The sequence below is a fragment of the Mauremys reevesii genome, linkage group 1, assembly GCF_016161935.1.
Source record: "Mauremys reevesii isolate NIE-2019 linkage group 1, ASM1616193v1, whole genome shotgun sequence".
Lineage (NCBI taxonomy): Eukaryota > Metazoa > Chordata > Testudines > Geoemydidae > Mauremys > Mauremys reevesii.
In genome coordinates, this window is record NC_052623.1 from 325486 (window position 1) to 348607 (window position 23122).

General features: G+C 54.2%; 1 protein-coding gene across 1 annotated transcript; it reads left to right on the forward strand.

Moving 5' to 3' along the window:
* The first annotated feature begins 2159 nt into the window (after positions 1–2159).
* On the forward strand, positions 2160–22895 carry TPP1 (tripeptidyl peptidase 1). The gene is made up of 13 exons (XM_039527187.1): positions 2160–2479; positions 3220–3306; positions 3694–3833; positions 4168–4318; positions 13673–13794; positions 14647–14843; positions 15132–15330; positions 19624–19812; positions 20031–20103; positions 20731–20851; positions 21037–21195; positions 21282–21419; positions 21739–22895. The coding sequence occupies exons 1-13, from the start codon at positions 2469–2471 to the stop codon at positions 21877–21879; spliced, it is 1728 nt and encodes a 575-aa protein (XP_039383121.1). The 5' UTR covers positions 2160–2468; the 3' UTR covers positions 21880–22895.
* The last annotated feature ends 227 nt before the right edge of the window (positions 22896–23122 follow it).

Sequence of the window (23122 nt, forward strand, 5' to 3'; positions counted from 1 at the left end):
ATCATATTTAATATTACACAATATACGAATCCATAAGATAAAAAGGGTAATTTTACATGTAAAAGGTATTAATTAAATTATTAGGCAATTACTCTTTCACCTTCCCATGTGAATTTGCTTTTTTATCTACCTTTAAGAAAAATTGAGGAGTTTTTACAAAATAAATATCATAAACAGTTTTCATCTTATGTATTTTAAAAAAGTAAAACATTGTTGAACTGCTGGTCCAAATATATTTATTATTCTTACTTTAACATAGGTTGAAGCCTGCAGCCCCCGAGGTCTCTGTCCCCGGCAGGCCCAGAGTTCTCTGTCCCCGGCAGCCCCCGAGTTCTCTGTCCACGGTTTCTCTCTGGCTTAAGCTGCAGCCCCGCGCCTGCCGGGGACCGAGAACACCAGTGCCTGCAGCCCCGGAGTTCTCTGTCCCCAGTAGGGGCGGGGCTGCAGTTTCGAAGCCAGAGAGAAGCCAGGGGCGGGGCTGCAGTTTCGAAGCCAGAGAGAAGCCACAGCCCGGCGTCTGCCAGGGACTGAGAATACCAGCGCCCACAGCCCCGGAGTTCTCTGTCCCCGGCAGGGGCAGGGCCACAGCTTTGAAGCCGGAGAGAAGCTGCAGCCCGGTGCCTGCCAGGGACCGCGAACACCAGCCCCCGCAGCCTGCAGCCCCGGAGTTCTCTGTCCCCGGCAGGCATGGGGCTGCAGCTTCCCCCCTGCTGGGCACTAGGCGGGTGCACATAAATGCCCCAGCAGGTGCCATAGCGCCCGCGGGCACCGCGTTGGGGACCACTGCCCTAGAGATATGCAGGAAAGGGGGGTGCAAGGGCAGGCACGCTCCAAACTCTCTCCCTGCCCCATCAGCCACCCCCACTCTCCACTGCTCCTGCGCCCTGCCCCACACCCCAATTCCCTCCCCCGACCCCTGCTCCACCACCCACCACTGAACAGAAGTTTGCAACCTGCCTCCAATAGCTCCAGTACCAATCCTTCAGCCATCCAGCATATTGCACTCTACCTTTTCATTCACTGGTTGTCCTACATTGGGGACAAGTGTGGATGTAAAACAATGCCCCAAAAGTTGGAATTTAGCTTTTGTTATGCAACACACAGGTTTGGACCTAAATTAACAAAAGCCCCTAGTCACTACTACCTTGACAGGCACCTGGAAGATGGGGCAAGGTCACATCATTAGGATAATGACTCTAATTGAAAAGCAGAGATCTTCAGTAGCCAGGAGGGGATGGGAGAGATGGGGCTGGGGGGGGCGATGTGGGAGGGGAGGAGAGAGAACAGAAATGGGGGAGGGGGAACAGGGATGGGGCAGGGCAGAAGTGAGAGGGGCAGGGAGGAGGAGGGGGCTGAGGTGAGAGTCCAGTGCCCTCTGCTGGGGGCCGGTAGAGCTGGGGGTTGCCCTGGGGAGAGGGCACAGAGCCCTAACCCCAGGGCCAGTGGAAGGATGTTTCACTCCCTAGGCGAAACTTCCACCTTGCGCCCTCCCCCCCGCGCCCCCACCCTGAGGCATCCCCCCCACAGCAGCTCCCCCTCCACACAGACACCCCCCTTGCGGCAGCTCCCCACCCTCCGCCCTGAGGCACCCCCCCGGCCCCCACTCACCTCTGCTCCACCTCCACCCCGAGCACGCCATGGCCGCTTCACTTCTCCTGCCTCCCAGGCTTGTGGCACCAATCAGCTTAGGCGCCGCAAGCCTGGGAGGCGGGAGAAGTGAAGCAGCCATGGCGTGCTCTGGGAGGAGGCGGGGCAGGGGTGAGCTGGGGCAGGGGTGAGCTGGGGCGGGGAGTTCCCCTGCGTGCCGCCCCCCCCCCTACTTGCTGCAGGCGGCCCTCCCCGCGCTCCCTGCCCCAGCTCCCGCCGCCTAAATGCCGGCGGTGACAGGGGCGGCCGAAGATCTGGCCACTGTGGTCACTGCCGAAGAAAATGGCGCCCCCCAAATCCTAGTGCCCTAGGCGACCGCCTGCGTCGCCTAAATGGTTGCACCGGCCCTGCCTAACCCTCGGTTGCCTGGGACACTGGGGAGGGGCTGATGATTCTGCCCCCGCCCTGGGGCCAGTGCCCCCAGCTGAGCAGCCCGAGGCCCCCCCCCAGGGGGCGGCTCTGCCCCCCCCGCTCTGCCCCCAGCGCGGTGCCCGGCGCTGTCCGGCGGGAGCAGGGACCGGGGCTGAGAGGCGCCTCCTGCCCCCGGGGCCCTGCAGCCTTCGGGCGGCGCCCGGCCCGGCTCCCAGCAGCGCCGGACCCGTTCACTCCGAAACCCAACGACGGCCCCGCCCCGCCCCGCCCCGCCGGGTGCCGCTGGCCGGGCGCTGGGGCCGGACTCGCCGCCCCCACGGGTCCCCGCCCTGACTCGGGCCTCTTGTCACGTGACCCCAGCGGCAGGTCCGTCACGCGGGTTCATCGGATCACGTGACCGATTCTGCACGCGACCCAGATTCGGGCTGGGGACGGACGGACGCGACGGGATGGAGGCGCGGTAACGGGGAGCTGCCGGGCAGTGGGGCGCCCTGGGGAGGGGCAAGGAGCTGCCGGGCGGGGGCTCTGGGGAGGGGCAAGGAGCTGCCGGGCAGTGGGGGACTCCCAGCGGGGGAAGGAGCTGCTGGGGTCTCCTGGCAGGTGAAAGAGGCGGCGGGGTCGCCCCGGTGGCCGAAGGGGGAAGGAGCTCCTGGGCTGTGTGTGTGGGGGTCTCCCCAGGGGGGAGGGGAAGGAGCTGCCGGGCGGTGTGTGGGGTCTCCCAGCGGGGAGGGGCAAGGAGCTGCTGGGCAGTGGGGGGGGGCTCCCCAGGGGGAAGGGGAAGGAGCTGCTGGGCAGTGTGTGTGGGGGTCTCCCCAGCGGGGGGGAGGGGCAAGGAGCTGCTGGGGGGGGTCTCCCTGGCAGGTGAAAGAGGCGGCGGGGTCTCCCCGGTGGCAGAAGGGGGAAGGAGCTGCTGGGCAGTGTGTGGGGGGGTCTCCCCAGCAGGGGGGAGAGGGAAGGAGCTGCTGGGGGGGGTCTCCCTGGCTGGTGAAAGAGGTGGCGGGGTCTCCCCGGTGGCAGAAGGGGGAAGGAGCTGCTGGGCAGTGTGTGGGGGGACCTCCCCAGGGGGGAGGGGAAGGAGCTGTCGGACAGTGGGGGAGGTCTCCCCGAGGCGGAGGGGGAAGGGGAAGGAGCTCCTGGGCAGTGTGTGGGGGGTTCTCCCTGGTCGAGTTCTGATGCTGTCCGCTGTGCTTTCGGTGGCAGGTTCCTGCTGGCAGTCGCCGTGAGTCTTGCGGGCTGGTGGTGTTCCCTAGCATTGGGCTGGGCCCCAGAGCAGGACCAGAGTCTCCGGTAAGTGCTGCCCCGTGGGTGGGGACTAAGCACCTAGTGCTGGGTTCTGCTCTGCCTGAAGGCCACCCCTCCCGCCGCTCCCTTTCTCTCGCCAGTGCACCTGGAACATCCTGTCGGTCAGCGCACTGCTGAGTGGGGCAGAGTCCTGGCTCCGGGGTGTATGGATCTCCCAGTGTAACGGCGAGTTTCCCCCCACCCTCCTAGAGGTGATGCTAGCCCAGTGGAGGCTCTATACAGGAATATTTTGGGGGCCCCCCCACAACACATACTAAAAAGTGAATGGGGCCCCCTTGAGCTGCCCTGCTTATGCCTAGCGCCAGCTCTGCTCATGCTTTTTGGGTCCCACTCCCTCCTGCTGAGTCACCACAGCATCTCTCTTCCCCTCAGGGTCCCTGCTGGATGGAGCCACGTGGACCGGGTCGCTCCCTTGGATGAGCTCGTGTTGACCTTTGCCCTCAGGCAGCAGAATGTGGAGCATCTGATGAAGCTGGTGGGAAGAGTCTCAGACCCTGATTCACCTCAGTATGGTAACTGCCCTGGAGAGAGCGGGGACCGAGGGAGATCTTCCAGAGGGCCTTGGGGCTGTTCACGCAGCTGCCCTCGCTTTACACCCTCCCCAGCCCCCACCCCACCACGCCCGGGGAGTGCCTCTCTGCCTAGCCAGTGCAGGTGCTGTGAAGAGCAGAATCTGACAACGTGGGGGGAAACGTGGTGTGCTGGGAGGCCCAGGGTACAAATATGGAGGTGTTTCCCTGGGTCATGGGGAGTGCTGTACTCTTCCAGGAGAGAGCTGCCTTACTGTCCACCCACATGCCTCCTGGGTGGAGGCCAACTAGCTGTCACCTCTGCCGTGTGCTGCAGGAAAGTACCTGTCACTGGAGGAGCTGTGCACACTTGTCCAGCCATCTCGCCTCACGCTCAACACCGTGCACAAGTGGTTGGGGGCCTATGGCATCAAGGGCTGCAAGACCATTAGCACCTTGGACTTCCTAGAGTGCGTGATGCCAGCCAGGTGAGTCCCTTGGCCAGGGGCGGGGCTGGACTTGCCTAATTAAATTCAGTGGGTCTTTATTGGCCACACAAGTTGTGTCGGCACTGCCTGTGTGGAAGGAGAAGCCAGGTCCATGGTCTGTGTCGGGACAGGGATGTAACCCCTGCATAGGGTCCCATGTTGTGTGCTGGTTGACCTTCGCCCAAGTGGTGGGGGCTGCATGGCATTGGGCCATCTCTGCGCCTGGGGCTGGATTGTACAGGGGAATTGCTTCCTCGTGTTTCCAGTGTTGGCCAAGAATGCCCGCAGGTCTCAGGTGTCTCAGAGTTTAAGACCAGAAGGGACCACCAAATCATCCAGTCTGATCTCCTGCATATCGCAGGCCACCGCTGCTCTGTCCTCATGGTGTCAGGTATCAGAGGGGTAGCCGTGTTAGTCTGGATCTGTAAAAGCAACAAAGAATCCTGTGGCACCTTATAGACTAACAGACGTTTTGCAGCATGAGCTTTCGTGGGTGAATACCCACTTCTTCGGATGCAAGTGGTGGAAATTTCCAGGGGCAGGTTTATATATGCAAGCAAGAAGCAAGCTAGAGATAACGAGGTTAGTTCAATTCGGCCAAACTGGACAGTCTCTAAGGAAAAGGATAAATGGACACAAATCAGATATTAGGAATGGCAATATACAAAAACCTGTAGGAGAACACTTCAACCTCCCTGGCCACACAATAGCAGATCTTAAGGTGGCCATCCTGCAGCAAAAAAACTTCAGGACCAGACTTCAAAGAGAAACTGCTGAGCTCCAGTTCATCTGCAAATTTGACACCATCAGCTCAGGATTAAACAAAGTCTGTGAATGGCTTGCCAACTACAGAACCAGTTTCTCCTCCCTTGGTTTTCACTCAACTGCTAGAACAGGGCCTCATCCTCCCTGATTGAACTAACCTCGTTATCTCTAGCTTGCTTCTTGCTTGCTTATATAAACCTGCCCCTGGAAATTTCCACTGCTTGCATCCGAAGAAGTGGGTATTCACCCACGAAAGCTCATGCTGCAAAACGTCTGTTAGTCTATAAGGTGCCACAGGATTCTCTGTCCTCATGGTCTGCCTTGTGGCCATTCTCAAAACTAAAATAATGCTGCTGAACATATGTTTCCATTGCATGTCACCAGGGATTTGGGATTTTACAGATCCTTGGCATTCTGTTAACCAGGCTGATGGTGATTATGAAAATACTTTTGTAAATTCACAACATTGTTTCATCAAAGCACTTGGTGTAAGGTCTTGTCTGTGTAGATTTAACTGGTTTGATGTACATCCATGCATAACGTTCCAAAGCATGTCTCATACTCTGTTAGGTAGCTCTTAACAACACAACCGTACGGTGCATTTGTTAGTGGCTTGGTTTCTCTTCCCAGTGTCACGCAGTACTTCAGTTGTCTAATGCTTCCAGTATTAGCTCCTGATACATAAACCACAATTTTCCCCATCTGTACACAGTTAGCCATCCCTGGGTCATTGTGCACATTACTGCAGCCATCCAGTATTAATGTGACTACTTTTCTATGTAATCTGTTGCCTGCTTCCACCCTCAAGCCATCAGTAATGACATTTAATAGTTCCCCTTCTATCTGCTTTCGATTGAGTAGTTTGTAGCCTGACCGGCAGCTGTTAATTACTTGAAAAGTTGGATGCTCAGTGTGATGAAGTGGGGATTTTCCCTTGTTATGTTGTATGTGAACCTATGTGAGTCTTACTGTTTTGCACGAATGCTATTTGTGCCTCAGTTTCCCTGTGTATTGCACCAATGTCTAGGTGGTGGGAATGAGGGGGTGTGACTTTTGCGGAGGCTGCTCCAGCTGCCTGTACCAATGCTATGACTGCCCCTTCGTAACCTCAGACTCAGGAAGGTGGAAGCAGTGTAAGCTTCTTGCCCTGGAGACAGTCTGCTCACAGAGTGGAGGCTCCCCTCTGTAGTATGGAGTAGTTCCAGAGCATCGCCCCGGTGGCTCCGTGACTCAGTAACAGAAACGGGAATATTACAATGGTAAAAAAATTGTGGAATTTTCATGTCTGTCTTTTGTTTCTGTTCTGGAGTTGGTTTTGCTACAAACATAGCCATTTGTGGTTGAAGAACTGTGGTACTTCCTCCATGTTGTCTTTGGCTGACCAAGACCTGGCCTCCTTTTGATGTACTTGGCAATGCGATATTATCAGTACCTAGAGCCACAGTTGCCAAGGTGAACTGCAATGAATGTCTAGGGTGGAGGGGTACTAGTGCCCAGATTTCTTTGGTCAGGGACAGCATGGTCAAAGAGACTGACATATATTATCTGGCATTGGGAAAATATGGAACTTCTATGCCTTTGGCTAAAGTGCATTTGGAGTGGGAAGCTCTGCAGAGTAGCTTAAAAGTTGGGGAGTTGGATTGTATTCCAATAGAAATGCTGGTAGGAAATGAAATTTTGAACATGTCCAAATAGTTATACTGGGTCAGACCAATGGTCCAGCCTCCAACAGTGTCAGGTGCCAGATGCTTCAGAGGGAATGAACAGAACAGGGGAACTTATCAAGTGATCCATCCCCTGTTGTCCAGTCTCCTCTTCTGGCAGTCAGAGGTTTAGGGACACCCAGAGCGTGAGGCTGTGTCCCTGCCATATTGACTAACAGCCATTAACTGACCTATCCTCCATGAATTAATCTAATTCGTATTTGAACCCAGTTCTACTTTGGCCTTCCCAATATCCCTTGACAATGAGTTGCACAGGTTGACTGTGCGTTGTGTGAAAATATACTTCCTTAAGTTTGTTTTAAGCCTGATGCCTATTCATTTCATTGGGTGACCCCTGGTTTTAAATAACACTTCCCTGTTCACTTTCCCCACACCAGTCATGATTTTATAGACCCCTATCGTATTCCCCCCTCAGTCGTCTCTTTTCTAAGCTGAACAGTCCCCGTCTTTTTAATCTGTTTCCATATGGAAGCTGTTCCATATGCCTAATCATTTTTGTTGCCCTTCTCTATAGTGTTTCCAATGATTTCCAGTATTCCAAGGAATATTCTGTAATCCCCAAAGGGAATGGTAAAGACAACTACTGAGAGGGAGGGGTGGGCACTCCCAGCTCAACAGAAAGAAGCAGTATGTTTTTCAGGCTGACACCAGTTGTATAGCAGAGGAAAAGAGCATGCCCTTTGGGGGGAGGAGCTAACCTCTGTGACTGCCCAGTTGTTAGCTGCCAGCATCTTGCAGATGAGCAGAGGGAAGACATCGCTCTAGCAAGCACAAAGAGACACATTTTAGAGCAGTGGTCTTCAAACTGCGGGTCGCGACCCAGTACTGGGTTGCGGAATGTAAGTCACTGGGTTGCAGTGGCTCTGGTCAGCACCACCAACCGGACCGTTAAAAGTCTCATTGGAGGTGCTGCCCAGCCAAGGCAGGATAGTCCCTACCTGACACCGTGCCGCATCCCGGAAGCAGCCAGCAGCAGGTCTGGCTCCTAGGCAGGGGGGCCATGGAGCTCTGCAGGCTGTCCCTGACCTGAGCACTGGCTCTGCACTCCTATTGACTGGAAACCGGCCAATGGGAACTGGGGGGATTGGTGCCTGCAGGCGAGAGCTGCACGGAGCCGCTTGCGCACTTCCACCTAGGAGCTGGACTTGCTGCTGGCTGCTTCCGGGGCAGAGGACAGGCAGGAAGTGTGCCTTAGCACCCCCGCTGTGACACTGACCAGGAGCTGCCCGAGGTAAGCCTGTGCCCAAGCCCTGAGCCCCCCCCAACCCAGATCCCCTTCCTGCACCCCAAACCCCTCAGCCCCAGCCCGGAGCCCTGACCCCCTCCCGCACCCCAACCCCCTTCCCCAGCCCTGAGCCCCTCATCCCAGCTCTGTTGGGTGGCAGGCATCAACAATTTTCTTCAACTGGGTCACCAGAAATAAAGTTTGAAAACCACTGTCCTAGAGCAGCAGCCCCCAAAAGTCAGTCACAATGCCCAGGGGGGTCACTCCATCAGGAGAGGGGACCTTGGCAACCCTGAGTGTGTGGATGAGACGATGGTGTAGAGAGGAGGGGTTCACCTTCATTAGGAACTGGGGAAACTTCTGGGATGGGAGGAGCCTATACAGGAGAGATGGGCTCCACCTAAACCAAAGTGGAACCAGACTGCTGGCACTAAACATTAAAAAGGTTGTAGAGCAGTTTTTAAACTAGAAGATGGGGGAAAGCCGACTGCTGCAGAGGAGCGTGTGGATCGGACACAGACTTCTCTTAGGGGAGAGTCTGATGATAGAGAATCTCCAGGTTATAGTCAGGAGCAGAGGAATGAGAAGTATAATGTAAGGGCCAGATCAGATGATAAACAGTCACATAAAAAAGAATCTGGCACATCAGAAAAAGGCAGGCTAATAAACAGGGACAAGTTTTTAAAGTGCTTGTACACAAATGCCAGAAGTCTAAATAATAAGATGGGTGAACTAGAGTGCCTTGTGATAAAGGAGGATATAGATATAATAGGCATCACAGAAACCTGGTGGACTGAGAGCAATCAATGGGGCACAATCATTCCGGGGTACAAAATATATCGGAAGGACAGAACAGGCCGTGCAGGGGAGGTGGCACTATATGTTAAAGAAAGTGTAGATTCAAATGAAGTAAAAATCTTAAGCGAATCCACAGGTTCCATAGAGTCTCTATGGATAGAAATTTCATGCTCTAGTAAAAATATAACAGTAGGGATCTATTATCGACCACCTGACCAGGACAGTAATAGTGATGATGAAATGCTAAGGGAAATTAGAGAGGCTATCAAAATTAAGAACCCAATAAGAGTGGGGGATTTCAATTATCCCCATATTGACTGGGAACATTTCACTTCAGGACGAAATGCAGAGATCCATTTTCTCGAGACTGTACTTGACTGCTTCAGGGCGCAGCTGGTGCGGGCACCCACAAGGAGAGGCGACTCTAGATTTAATCCTGAGTGGAGCGCAGGAGCTGGTCCAAGAGGTAACTATAGCAGGACCGCTTGGAAATAGTGACCATAATACAATAGCATTCAACATCCCTGTGGTGGGAAGAACATCTCAACTGCCCAACACTGTGGCCTTTAATTTCAAAAGGGGAACTATACAAAAATGAGGGGTTAGTTAGACAAAAGTTAAAAGGTACAGTGACTAAAGTGAAATCCCTGCAAGTTGCGTGGGCCCTTTTAAAGACACCATAATAGAGCCCCAACTTCAATGTATACCCCAAATTAAGAAAAACAGTAAAAGAACTAAAGAGCCACCATGGCTTAACAACCATGTAAAAGAAGCAGTGAGAGATAAAAGACTTCCTTTAAAAGTGGAAGTCAAATCCTAGTGAGGCAAATAGAAAGGAGCACAAACGCTGCCAACTTAAGTGCAAGAGTGTAATAAGAAAAGCCAAAGAGGAGTTTGAGGACCGGCTAGCCAAAAACTCCAAAGGTAATAACAAAATGTTTTTAAGTACATCAGAAGCAGGAAGCCTGCTAAACAACCAGTGGGGCCCCTTGATGATCAAAATTCAAAAGGAGCGCTTAAAGACGATAAAGTCATTGCGGAGAAACTAAATGGATTCTTTGCTTCAGTCTTCACAGCTGAGGATGTTAGGGAGATTCCCAAACCTGAGCTGGCTTTTGTAGGTGACAAATCTGAGGAACTGTCACAGATTGAAGTGTCACTAGAGGAGGTTTTGGAATTAATTGATAAACTCAACATTAACAAGTCACGGGACCAGATGGCATTCACCCAAGAGTTCTGAAAGAACTCAAATGTGAATGGAACTATTAACTAAGGTTTGTAACCTGTCCTTTAAATCGGCCGGTACCCAATGACTGGAAGTTAGCTAATGTAACGCCAATATTTTAAAAGGGCTCTAGGGGTGATCCGGCAATTACAGACCGGTAAGTCTAACGTCAGTACCGGGCAAATTAGTTGAAACAATAGTAAAGAATAAAATTGTCAGACACATAGAAAAACATAAACTCTTGAGCAATAGTCAACATGGTTTCTGTAAAGGGAAATCGTGTCTTACTAATCTATTAGAGTTCTTTGAAGGGGTCAACAAACACGTGGACAAGGGGGATCCGGTGGACATAGTGTATTTAGATTTCCAGAAAGCCTTTGACAAGGTCCCTCACCAAAGGCTCTTTCGTAAATTAAGCTGTCATGGGATAAAAGGAAAGGTCCTTTCATGGATTGAGAACTGGTTAAAGGAAAGGGAACAAAGGGTAGGAATTAATGGTAAATTCTCAGAATGAAGAGGGGTAACTAGTGGTGTTCCCCAAGGGTCAGTCCTAGGACCAATCCTATTCAATTTATTCATAAATGATCTGGAGAAAGGGGTAAACAGTGAGGTGGCAAAGTTTGCAGATGATACTAAACTACTCAAGATAGTTAAGACCAAAGCAGATTGTGAAGAACTTCAAAAAGATCTCACAAAACTAAGTGATTGGGCAACAAAATGGCAAATGAAATTTAATGTGGATAAATGTAAAGTAATGCACATTGGAAAAAATAACCCCAACTATACATACAACATGATGGGGGCTAATTTAGCTACAACGAGTCAGGAAAAAGATCTTGGAGTTATCGTGGATAGTTCTCTGAAGATGTCCCACGCAGTGTGCAGAGGTGGTCAAAAAGCAAACAGGATGTTAGGCATCATTAAAAGGGGATAGAGAATAAGACTGAGAATATATTATTGCCCTTATATAAATCCATGGTACGCCCACATCTTGAATACTGTGTACAGATGTGGTCTCCTCACCTCAAAAAGATATTCTAGCACTAGAAAAGGTTCAGAAAGAGCAACTAAAATGATTAGGGGTTTAGAGAGGGTCCCATATGAGGAAAGATTAAAGAGGCTAGGACTCTTCAGTTTGGAAAAGAGAAGACTAAGGGGGGACATGATAGAGGTATATAAAATCATGAGTGATGTTGAGAAAGTGGATAAGGAAAAGTTATTTACTTATTCCCATAATACAAGAACTAGGGGTCACCAAATGAAATTAATAGGCAGCAGGTTTAAAACAAATAAAAGGAAGTTCTTTTTCACGCAGCGCACAGTCAACTTGTGGAACTCCTTACCTGAGGAGGTTGTGAAGGCTAGGACTATAACAATGTTTAAAAGGGGACTGGATAAATTCATGGTGGCTAAGTCCATAAATGGCTATTAGCCAGGATGGGTAAGAATGGTGTCCCTAGCCTCTGTTCGTCAGAGGATGGAGATGGATGGCAGGAGAGAGATCACTTGATCATTGCCTGTTAGATTCACTCCCTCAGGGGCACCTGGCATTGGCCACTGTCGGTAGACAGATACTGGGCTAGATGGACCTTTGGTTTGACCCGGTACGGCCTTTCTTATGTTCTTATGAAAACAGCATTTTACACAATGGCATCCTCTGCACAGTGTGTCCTCAGATGCACTGTACATGTGCAAGGTCAGGCTTTGTGGAAGCTGCCATTTTGAAATGGTGTCCTCCATGCTGTGTGAGGTCATGGGAAGCAATATGTGTGAAAATGGGGTCATGCAAGGAAATGTTTGGGAACCACTGTCCTAGAGGGAGCACCAGTGAGGGGAATGGGGAAAGGTTTTTTAAAGATTAAGTAGGTACAGGAAAGTACATACAGGTATGTACAGGTCACTGTTACGCTGGTGGCAGGGCTCTGAGCCAAAGCTGCACAGCACAGAAGCACCCAGGGTTACCGGGCAGGTGGTGACACACCCCGTACTGGTCTGGGTGAGCCCCCAAAACATTACCGCCTGCAGGAGACTGGCTATGCCACAGGCAGAGTGAGATGCACCAGTGCCTGACACCCGTGCAACACCTGTCAGGGCTGGTGTAGATCAGTGGTTCTGAACCAGGGGTACATGTACTCCTGGGGCTACACAGAGGTCTTCCAGTGGGTACATCAACTCATCTAGGTAGTTGCCTAGTTTTACAACAGGCGACATAAAAAGCACTAGAAATCAGTATAAACTAAAATTTCATACAGAAAATGACATGTTTATACTGATCTATATGCTGTTCGCTGACATGTAAGTACAAGATTGATCTTCCAGTTGATTTATTTTATAATTACACGTGACGTTGCACGCCATATGTTTTATGGAAATATGCTTATGAGTGTGAATATGATGGAATATGCTTTATGCAGAAGGTCTCTTGTAAGGTATCATTACAAAGTTTATAATCTACTGAGAGTGTTAATCTTATTTGTATAAATGTACCACTCTTGTATCTGAAACTAGAAATATGAAATATAACTCTGAGGTCCTATTGTAATTATGGAAAGTGTGGGCCATTAATGGTGGTTTGGAATCTTGATGGCTCCCATTGACTAGGACAATTGGTTGTAAATGGCTGTGTTTACTTAGAAACCTTCCTGTGTACCAGGCTGGGCTGACAGCTAACAGACCCACTAAGCACTGCGCCTCTCCGCCTCTCGTCGCGGAGGTGGAGTTATCAAGTCGGTGGAGAGGGCGACTTCCCTCAGCGGGAGCACCATTGTGGTGTAGACACTTACAGTTAGGTCAAGGTCAGCTGCCTTACTGCCCTAATTCTGTAGTGTAGACCAGGCCTGAGAGACAGCGGCCTCCAATTCCCTGCTCTCCTCCTCCATCTCAGCTCAGCTCATGACATCAGCCGCTCTCAGAGCACTGAGCTAAGGGGAAGCGACCCAGCATGTGGTGAGACAGAACTTTGCTTTTCAGTTCACTTAGCTTGTTAAGTTAGGGGTGAGCTTGGGCTTTGCTCTTTTATTTTCGTTTTGTAACAGTCCTGAGCATCATCCCTCAAAATCACTTAAAATCTGTCTCTCTGTAGTTAACAAATGCGTCTTATTGTTTTATCTTAACCAGTCTGTCTGGATTGTGTGTGTGGGAAGCTCTGTTTGGGATAGCAAGGCTGGTGCGTATCTCGTTCTCCTGTGAAAGGACGGACCTTCCACGTGCTTGCATTGTTCAGCAGTGCCAGACGCACGTTTCTGGGAGATGGGGCTGGGAATTTGCGAACGTCTCCCTGTACGGAGTTCATGAGTGACCGGTCAGAGTGCTCCAGTGTGTAGCGGGGAGTGAATGCACAAGCTGACAGCTCTGAGCAGGCCAGGAGTGGCTACTCTGACAAGCGCAGCTGTGTTATAGGCCCCAGGTTTGAGAATTACGAGGACACAGCTGTTCAAGGGTCCAGCAAGTACCCTGGGGAATGTCACAATGCATAGGGTGTGAGCGGGGCCATGCCTGGGGGAGGGCAGTGTGGGGAGGGGCAGGCCTGCCTGAGTTCCAGCAGCCCCAGGGATGGAGCGGGAAGCCGGTCCTCCTGTACCCCAGGCTGATGGGTGGCGTTTGATTCTTTCTTGCAGCACGGCGGAGCGTCTCCTGCCAGGAGCCCAGTTCCATCGCTACGTGAGCGGCGAGCGCAGCGCTGTGCGCTCCCCTGTCCCCTACTCCCTCCATGAGGAGCTGGCTGAACACATTGACTTTGGTATGAGTTGGCCCGGGCTGGGGGGGAGGGCTGCGTGTTCCCGGTGCTGTGGAGACCTGGAGAGCTCACGCAGGCTCACATGATGTGTGAGATGGGCTAACCCACCTGCTGCTCCCGGCTGCCTCCTGCGAGTCCTCAGCCACTCCACTCTCCTTCATGGCTAGGCAGGCCCCTCCTGCTCCCAGACATGGTACCATCGTCCCTAGGCCTGTCCCGGGGTCTCTACTCTGCAGATGGGGAAACAGGCCATTCGTTATTAACTAGTGTTAGCCAAGCCTGATGCTCCCACCCCCGCCTAGGGAGGTGAAGGATATGGGGTGATGTTATCTGCCACTATCATGCAGCCACCTCTGGGGTGGGAAGCAGCAGCTGCTCAACAATGACATAAGAACACTACGGAGCATTTTGGGATAGGAGGCGAAGGGGAATCTTGGCTCCTCCCTGCAGGGAGGCACGGAAGAGATTTGGTTGTGTGGGTACGCTGATTCAGGGGTGCTGCTGGGGAGCTTTAAGATGCAAACTCTGGGAGCATCTTATACCCAATCTGAAGGGTGAGTGCCCCCTGCTGCGCACTCAGAGCTCCCTGCACCATAGAGGCACTGGGGCCACACTGACCCCAAGGGGAGAGCGCCCATCTGGCAGCACCTGGCTCCTTGTGGGCCATCTCTCATCCGCACACGGGCCAGCCCAGCCCTGCTGAGGCGGAGGTCTGAGGGGCTCCCAGCTCAGAGTGAATGAGTTTTCACTGCTCCCATGCAGACCAGAAGGGAGGAGCGGCTAGAACAAAGCCCCCTACCCCACTGGAGACGCAGGCCCTAACCCTGCCTCCTGTGCTTTCTCCTTGGCATCCAGTGGGTGGCCTGCACCGGTTCCCTGCGGAAAGGAAGGTGGTGACCAGAGCCTCGGGGGAGGAGGAGGCGACGGCACAGTACCAGCAGAGGAGGGCAGCTTTCCATCTGGGTGTGACGCCCTCTGTCATCCGCAAGAGATACAACCTGACAGACAGGGACATCGGGGCATTGCCCAATAACAGCCAGGCCTGTGCCCAGGTAACCATGGTGACACCCCTCCATGACAGTAGCCATGCTTGAGCCCAGGTAATCATGGTGACACACACACCCCATAACAGTGGGCTGGCCTGCGCCCCAGGACCCATGGGAAACCCCCTGTTGACAGCAGTGGCCAGGCCTGTGTGGAGGCACAGAAGCTGGCTCAGGGACAGCCAGTGGGGATCCCAGTGGGGGGTGCGTGTTTCGGGCCTATGTCCGGGTCTAGAGGCCCAGGGGAGGGGCAGTGCTCTGGGTAGGGTGTCACAGCCTCCTTGCCTCTCCCCCCAGTTCCTGGAGCAGTATTTCCACCCGGCTGACCTGGCGGAGTTCATGAAGCTCTTCGCAAGCAGCTTTGGGCACTGCTCCCGGGTCGACCAGGTGGTCGGGCACCAAGGGCTAGGCAAGGCGGGGCTGGAGGCCAGCCTGGATGTGGAGTACATCATGAGCACAGGTGCCAACATCTCCACCTGGGTCTTCAGTAACGCAGGTACCGACCCCCGACACGGGCCTGCACCCCCCCCACCTCCCACACGGGTACCGACCCCACCCGACACAGGCCTCCCTGTGTGCCCCCCCGCCTGCGCCCCCCGACACGGGCCTGCGCCCCTCCCACCCCCACGCAGGTAGCGACCCCCGACACGGGCCTGCGCCTCCCCACACAGGTACCAACCCCTCCCCACGACACGGGCCTGTGCCCCCATGCAAGTACCAACCCCAACACGGGCCTGCGCCCACGCAGGTACCGACCCCCGACACGGGCCTGCGCCCCACCTCCCACGCGGGTACCGACCCCACCCCAACACGGGCCTGCGCGCGCCCCCTCCCCACCCCGACGCAGGTACCAACCCCACCGCTGACATGGGCCTGCACCTCCCACCCCCACGCAGGGACCGACCCCACCCCTGACATGGGCCTGTGCTCTCCCTACCCCACGCAGGTACCAACCCCACCCCTGACACGGGCCTGCACCTCCCCACCCCCACGCAGGGACCAACCCCACCCCGACATGGGCCTGTGCTCTCCCTACCCCCACGCAGGTACCAACCCCACCCTGACACGGGCCTACACCCCCACCTCCCACGCAGGTACCAACCCCACCCCGACATGGGCCTGCGCCCACCCCACGCAGGGACCGACCCCACCCCTGACATGGGCCTGTGCTCTCCCTACCCCCACGCAGGTACCAACCCCACCCCTGACACGGGCCTACACCCCCCCCTCCCACGCAGGTACCAACCCCACCCCCGACACGGGCCTGCGCCCCCCCACCTCTCATGCGGGTACCGACCCCACCCGACACAGGCCTCTCTGTGTGCCCCCCGCCTGCGCCCCCCACAGGTACCGAACCCCACACAGATACCAACATCACCCCTGATATAAGCCTGCCCATGTGCCTCCCCTGATGCCCCTGCAGCTGGTAACCCCACCCCTGACATGGGCCTGCCTGAGCCCCCCCGGCCCCTCTGTGCAGCTGGTGTCCCCACCCCCAACATGGGCCTGCCCCTCTTCCACCCCCTCCCCAACGCAGCTGGTATCCCCACCCCTGACGTGGGCCTGCCCTTCTGCCACCCCCGCCCCCATGCTGCTGGTATCCTCTTCCTCTGCCAGCATCTCCACCCGAAGCAATTGCCATAAATCCCCCCCCATCCCCTTTCCTCCCAGCTGGAGGCAGCTGGCCTGGAGGCTGATCTCTGAGCTCTTTGAGCCTGTCAGTAAAGTGAAGGCACACAGGTAAAGGGGACCCAGGTGACCTATATGCTGCAAAAGGCCTTTGCCAGTGTTGGGGGTAAGAGGCAAAGTTCTGCCCTGGATCAGAATTGGCCAGGAGTCCGAAAGCGAAGAGCTGAGTTAAATTCTCCCCACAGCAGGGGCTGAAGGTTCTGGACTAGCTCCCATCTTGGAAGCACAGTATTTATTAATGCTCAGGAAAGTGGGAGAGAAGAAGAGGAGGGGAGTTAGGAGCAGAGGGGACTGTGGAACTTCAGAGAGATCAAACCCAGACAGGGGAATGGGCAGCACGACCGCAGATGAAATCCCAGTTCAAATGCAAAGTAATGCGTGAAGTGGGAGGGGTGTGTGTGTGTATACTCCTACCCCTTACAGGGTCCAAATTAACCCCTTCAGCTCAGGGAAGGGACCTGGGCTCATGGAGACCTTTGCTCGATGCCCAGGTGTGGGCAAATAAACGAGGTGTAGGTGTTCCGCTGCATAGGAGCAGAGAGAACTATGCAGAGACTAGTCTGCTGCCTTGGTATGAGGCAGCTGTGTGGCCTCATGTGGACATGGCGGGGCTGGCTCCATCTCACCCAGGCTGGTGCAGAACTCAAGGGACTCCAGGGAAGGTGAAAAACTCCAGATTATAAAGCCCGAGGGGCTGTTGAGATCCTCCTGTCTGACCTAATCCAGGCAAGAGAATGGCTTTCACTCCTGTTTAACTAGAACAGATCTTCTAGACAGCCAGACTTCAGTCCTGAGTTAAGAATTGCCAGGGATGGAGAATCCACCACAGTCCTTAGAATTTGTTCCACTAGTTTATTATCCTCACTGTTTTTCTTCTTTCCGGTGTAAATTTCTTGCTTCAAGCCACTGGTTCTTTTTGTCCATTTCTCTGCTAGACTGAAAAGTCCATTATGAAAAGGCTGTAGGTACTGATAGACTGTGATCAAGTCAGCCCGTAACCTTCTCTTTGACTCATCTACACAGCGAGCTGGTGCACGGCACGCCAGGGTGTGAATCTGCAGCGTACCAGCTTGCCATGTGGCCCCTGCTACCATGCACTGAAAGTTCTATCCTGCACTTGGAGGGACAGGAAAGTGCACTGGGAACTTGTACTTTGCTGTAGCAGGATCCACGTGGCAAATGAGTGTGTGGTAGATTCACACCCAGGCTTGATGGCACTAACTCGCCACTTACACCAGCCCCATGTTAATGATCTCAGTTACTATAAGGCAGGTTTTTCAATCTTCACATCATTCTTTTGGCTCATCTCTGAACCCTGCAACACTTCTCAATATCTGTGTGAATTTATGGGCAGCAGAACTGGGAACAGGGTTCCAGCAGCAGTTGCACCGGTGTCAAATAGAGCAGTAAAATAACCTCCCTGTTTCTCCTTGAGATTCCCCTGTTTATAAATCCAAGGATCGCATTAGTCCTGTTAGCTACAGCCTCGCACTGGGAGCTCATGTTCAGCTGACTGTCCAACATGACCCCAACTCCTTTACAGAGACACTGCAGCCTAGGCTGGAGTCCCCTCCCCCCCAGCCTCTAAGAATGGTCTACATTCTTCGTTCTTACAAGTATACCTTTGGCCAGATGAAAATGCATATTGTTTGTTGGCACCTAGTTTACCAAGCAGTCCAGATCACTTTGTATTTTTTTACAGGGGTGCTGGAACAATTTGTATAGTGGGGGTGCTGAGAGCCATTGAACCAAATTGTAAACCTTGCATATAATGGAAACCACTTCAAGCCAGGGTGTGCTGCTGCACCCCTAGTTCTAGTACCAATGGTTTTTTTTTACTGCTGTTCTTTTTATTTACCCCTCCCCCAATCTTTGTGTCAGCCACAAACTTTGCACTGTTCTTGTAGCCGTGCGGGTGTCAGGATGCTCGAGAGACAAGATGGGTGAGCGTATGTTTTACTGGACCAACATCTGTTGGTGAAGAGACAAAAGACCTGGAGCAGAGCTCGGTGTCCTTTGAAAGCTCGTCTCTTTCACCAACAGATGTTGGTCCAATAGAAGATATCACCTTGCCCACCTCATCTATCTACAAATGTTATCAGTAACAATTTGTCTTTCCAGGTCTTTGACACAAATGTGAATAGCATAGGGCCAATAACTGATACCTGCAGGTCCCGACTAGAAATATACCTGCTTGATAATTCCTAGTTTAAATTACATGTTGAGACATGGCAGTTAGCCTGCTTTTCATCAGTTGAATGTGTGCTGTGTTAATTTTATATCTTTCTAGTTTTTTAATCAAAATGTCATGCAGAAATCAACCAAATCCATATCTCATAGAAAAAAAATCATTTGACAAGTTCTAATTTCCATAAACCCATGTTGATTGGCATTAATTGTTATCCTTCTTTAATTCTTTATTAATCGAGTCCTGTATCGGCCACTCCATTATCTTACTCAAGATCACTGGCAGACCTATAATTTCCCTGGCTGTCCCACTTACAGTCTCTTTGAATATTGGCAGAACATGAGCTTTCTTCCAGTCCTGTGGATCTTCCCCAGTGCTCCAGAACTGATTGCAAGTGAACATGAGTGGTTCCGGGAGCTCCTTGGCCAGCTCTTTTTATCTCTCTTGGGTGCAAGAGAGATTGAAACCACTGGGAGAAGTGAAACGAATGAGCAGTGACATGAGAAAAATCTGTCACTACTGATTGGTCAAGAGAAGGAGAGATTGGGGGCTTCTGTTTTCCCTATCTCTCAGCATGGGAACAATTAGTGACATGGAAGGGAAATACTTTTTCATGGTATATGTAATTAGCCTGTGGAACTCACTGCCACAGGATGCCTCTGAGGCCAAGGACTTAGCCAGACTAAAAGAGGGACTGGCCATTCTCTGGCTGCAGTGAGTGTAGTGAGTAACAGTTCTGGCAGGGATATTATATCGTCTCTCTTACTGCCCAGGATGAGACCTGGGGGGTAGGATTACTCTAACCACATTGTGTTCCTGCACTGCTTTCCCTCTCCTGAGCCTTCTCTGCTCTGCCCCATGGGGATGGAGGCTCCGGATGGGGGCTGATCCCTTCTCTGCTGCCCCTTGCAGGGAGGCATGAGAGCCAGGAGCCCTTCCTGGCCTGGCTGCTGCTGCTCAGTAACATGTCCTCGGTGCCCTGGGTGCACTCGGTGAGCTACGGGGATGATGAGGACAGCCTGTCCCGGGCCTACATGGAGCGCCTCAACGTGGAGTTCATGAAGGCTGCTGCACGGGGCTTGACTGTGCTCTTCGCCTCAGGTACACGCAGCCTGCCAGCGCCTCTTGCCCTGGGCTGCCTTCCTCCCTGGGAGCGCGTGGATCCTGCTGGCGGTGCAGCATGGACTCTGCTGGGACCCAGGAGTCCCCGGTCACTCCCTGCAGCACTGGGGTGGGGAGATGGGTGCCTGGCCCCAAGAAGGGTCCAGGCCTCACGGGCCACCCATGGGCCAGGCTGATCCCGTACTCCTGCCTTGCAGGTGATGCGGGAGCTGGCTGCAGAAAGCTTGCTGGAGGGAGCCACACTTTCCGGCCCAGCTTCCCAGCCTCCAGGTAACGGGGGCGGGGGGGGGGAGAGGAAGGGCTGGGAAGTCTCGGGCAGACAATGCTGTAACCCTGGCCAAGCTGCCAGGGGACGGCGCAGTCTGTTACAGCTCCTGGCCCGGCTCTGCCCTGGGCTGAGTGCTCCTGGCATAGCCCCAGCCGGGAGGTTTGGGGCTGCTCTGGCAGAGATGTACCTGTTGGGGAGCAACAACACAGACAAGATGGGAGGGTGAGAGCAGGGGAGGTGGCGAGAGATGGCTGGATGGGGGCAGGTGGTGGGGGCAGGCAGGGCTGGGGAAAGCTGGTGGGGCAGGCCGGATGGGGAGAGGCCAGGCGGGGAAGGCTGGAGGGGCGGGTGGGACAGGGCAGGCTGGCTGTGGGCAGGTCTGGAGGGGAAGGCTGGAGGGTTCCCCAGGGAATGGAAAGGGGTTTAGAGTCCTATGCAGACTGACTGAGAACTGGGGGCCTGAGGGAGCCCTGAGAACTGCCGGCTCTAGGGGGCAGTGGGGCCTGCAAGGCCTGAGAAGTGGGGGCTCCTGCAGTATTAGTGTCTCTGTTAGTGGGAGCTGCTGGCCCCCAATGAGAAGTTCTCTCTGGTGGCTTGGCCAGTGCAGCTCCCCCAACTTATCCTCACAGCCCCTATGTGACCACGGTGGGTGGCACAGCCTTTCAGAACCCCTTCCGAGTGACTTGGGAGGTGACGGACTATATCAGCGGCGGGGGCTTCAGCAACGTCTTCCCTATGCCGGACTACCAGGTGCGTGGGGCTGGGACCGAGGTGTGCGGTGTGCAGCGCAGTGGCTGGCAGGTTGGGAGCATGGGGGGAAGGGGCAGGATGGTGGGTGAGGGGAAGGGGTGGGGCGAAAGGGCAGGATGGTGGCTGGGGGGCGTGGAGGAGCAGGGCCCAGTTGTGAGGTTTCCCTCCCCATCTGTGTCTTCCAGGCTGCAGCTGTCAGGAATTTCTTGCACTCAGCTCCAAAGCTGCCACCCCGCTCCTATTACAACAGCAGCGGCCGTGCCTACCCCGACCTGGCTGCCCTGTCTGACAACTACTGGGTGGTGACCAACCGCATCCCCCTGCCCTGGGTGTCTGGGACATCGGTAAGGAGCAGCCCTAGGCTGGGCCATGGGCTCTGAGCCCCACAACATTCCCAGGGCCCTGACGCACCTTTCTTCCCCCCCGCCAGGCTTCCACCCCCGTGGTGGGGGGCATTATGGCCCTGATCAACGACCGTCGTTTGCAGAAAGGTCTGCCGCCTCTGGGCTTCCTGAACCCGGCGCTCTACAAACTGCAGGAGAAGGGGCCTACTGCTGCCTTCTATGATGTGAGTGGGGCTGAGGGGTGAAGTGTCAGCAGCTGTGGGCTCCATGCAAGGGGAGGACCCAGGCCTGGGGGCTGGAGAGACGAGCCCTGTCTAAGGGTGGAGGGAGAGGGGATCCCACCTGGTTTGCCCTGGATCCAGAGGAGGGGGCAGCCTGGGGCTTCTCCAGCTCCAGCCTTGGGGTGTCCTGTAGCTGGAACTCCCGCTCTGCAGGGCAGTGATCCCCCTCCCCCTGCACCTGTGCATGCTCTGTGCTTGCCTGCATGCGGTCAGGGCAGTTAGCGGCTGCAGCATGCACTTACTGAGCTCTCTGACTCCCCAGGTCACCCAGGGCTGCCACCTGTCGTGTCTGGATGCAGCAGTGGAAGGGCAGGGGTTCTGTGCTGGCCCCTCCTGGGACCCTGTGTCAGGCTGGGGCACCCCCAACTTCCCACAGCTTCTGAAAGCTCTGCTCAACCCGTGATGCCGGCAGCAGGAGGAAAGGGCTGGGGCTAGAGCGGAGTATGCAGCAGGCAGGACCACCTCCGTTCTCGCCCCCTCCCTACTACCACATCTAACCTGAGATGGGGCACCTTCCTCCGAGCTGTAGGACAAGGGGCCAGGTCACTGCTGTTCCTTTACCTTACTGAGCAGGCTGGGATTCAGGGCCTCCTGGAAAGAATCGGCTCAGGCTTCCCCCTACCTCGCGCTCAGGCCTGCTAATACCTCCCTTCAGTTATCTCAGGCACTGCTACTCTGCAGTCCAGTGCGGCAGCTGAGCGCTGCATTCCTCTGCCTGGCCCCAGGCCCCCATGAGGGTGACACAGTGGGAGCCCCACACAGGGAGGGGAGATGCTCTCGCATGAACTTTCCTCAGGGGAAGAAGTGGGAGCAAGGCTCACCCTGGCCCCCACTGGCAATAAAGGTCTTGGCTCTAGAGTGTATCCGGTGGTGCAGCGGGGTGGAGGGATGGGCTGGCTGGGGGGTTGGGTGAATAAAACCCAGCTGCTGCTATTTGCTGCTTCATGGACTTCAGGAATTTTGGTCTGAGTTTTGGGATTCCTAGGTGTCCCTTCGTTTCCCTCTGTGCTGCGCCTAGTTATGGACAGTGTAAGCAGAGCTGGAGAGCTGAGGCCTTTGGGTGACTGTTGGGTGTTATGAATGGGTCATTAAAGGACTGGCTGAAAGGAGTCAGACTCACAAGGGGAGCGGAAGGGACGGGAGGTTCAGCCTAGTAGGTTTCCCCATCCTGGGCACAGCCTCCAGCTGGAGAACAAAGCGGGAAGGTGTCAGTGGCTGGCTTAGGGGCTGGCCCTTGGAGAGATGTGCTTGTCTACACAGTGGTTCTCCTGGTGTTGCAGGTAATCCACCTCCCCAAGAGCAGGTGTAGCTAGGGTGACGGGGATTTAGGGCATCTTAACAATGCCACTCAGGGCTTGGCTACACTTGCAAGTTGCAGCGCTGGTAGAGGCTTTCCAGCGCTGCAATTAGTAACCGTCCACACACTGATCCAGCGCTGCTCATCAAGTGTGGACACACACCAGCGCTTTTATTGGCCTCCAGGGAATAAGGAGATATCCCAGAAAGCTTTTAACTAAATTACTCTCTTTGTTTTGTTATGCAGCCTCTCTTTGTTTTGTTGTGAACTCCGATCACAGCAAACAGGAGCTATCTGTACCTGGCTGTGAACGATCAAATGAGAGGCAGGGAGTGAATGTTTGCTTGAC

Excerpts from the sequence above, each read along its gene's own strand:
- TPP1 (XM_039527187.1), top strand. Across the intron at positions 3,307-3,693 it reads GAGCAGGACCAGAGTCTCCG|GGTCCCTGCTGGATGGAGCC; the intron begins GTAAGTGCTGCC and ends TCTTCCCCTCAG. Across the intron at positions 19,813-20,030 it reads GACTGTGCTCTTCGCCTCAG|GTGATGCGGGAGCTGGCTGC; the intron begins GTACACGCAGCC and ends CCTGCCTTGCAG.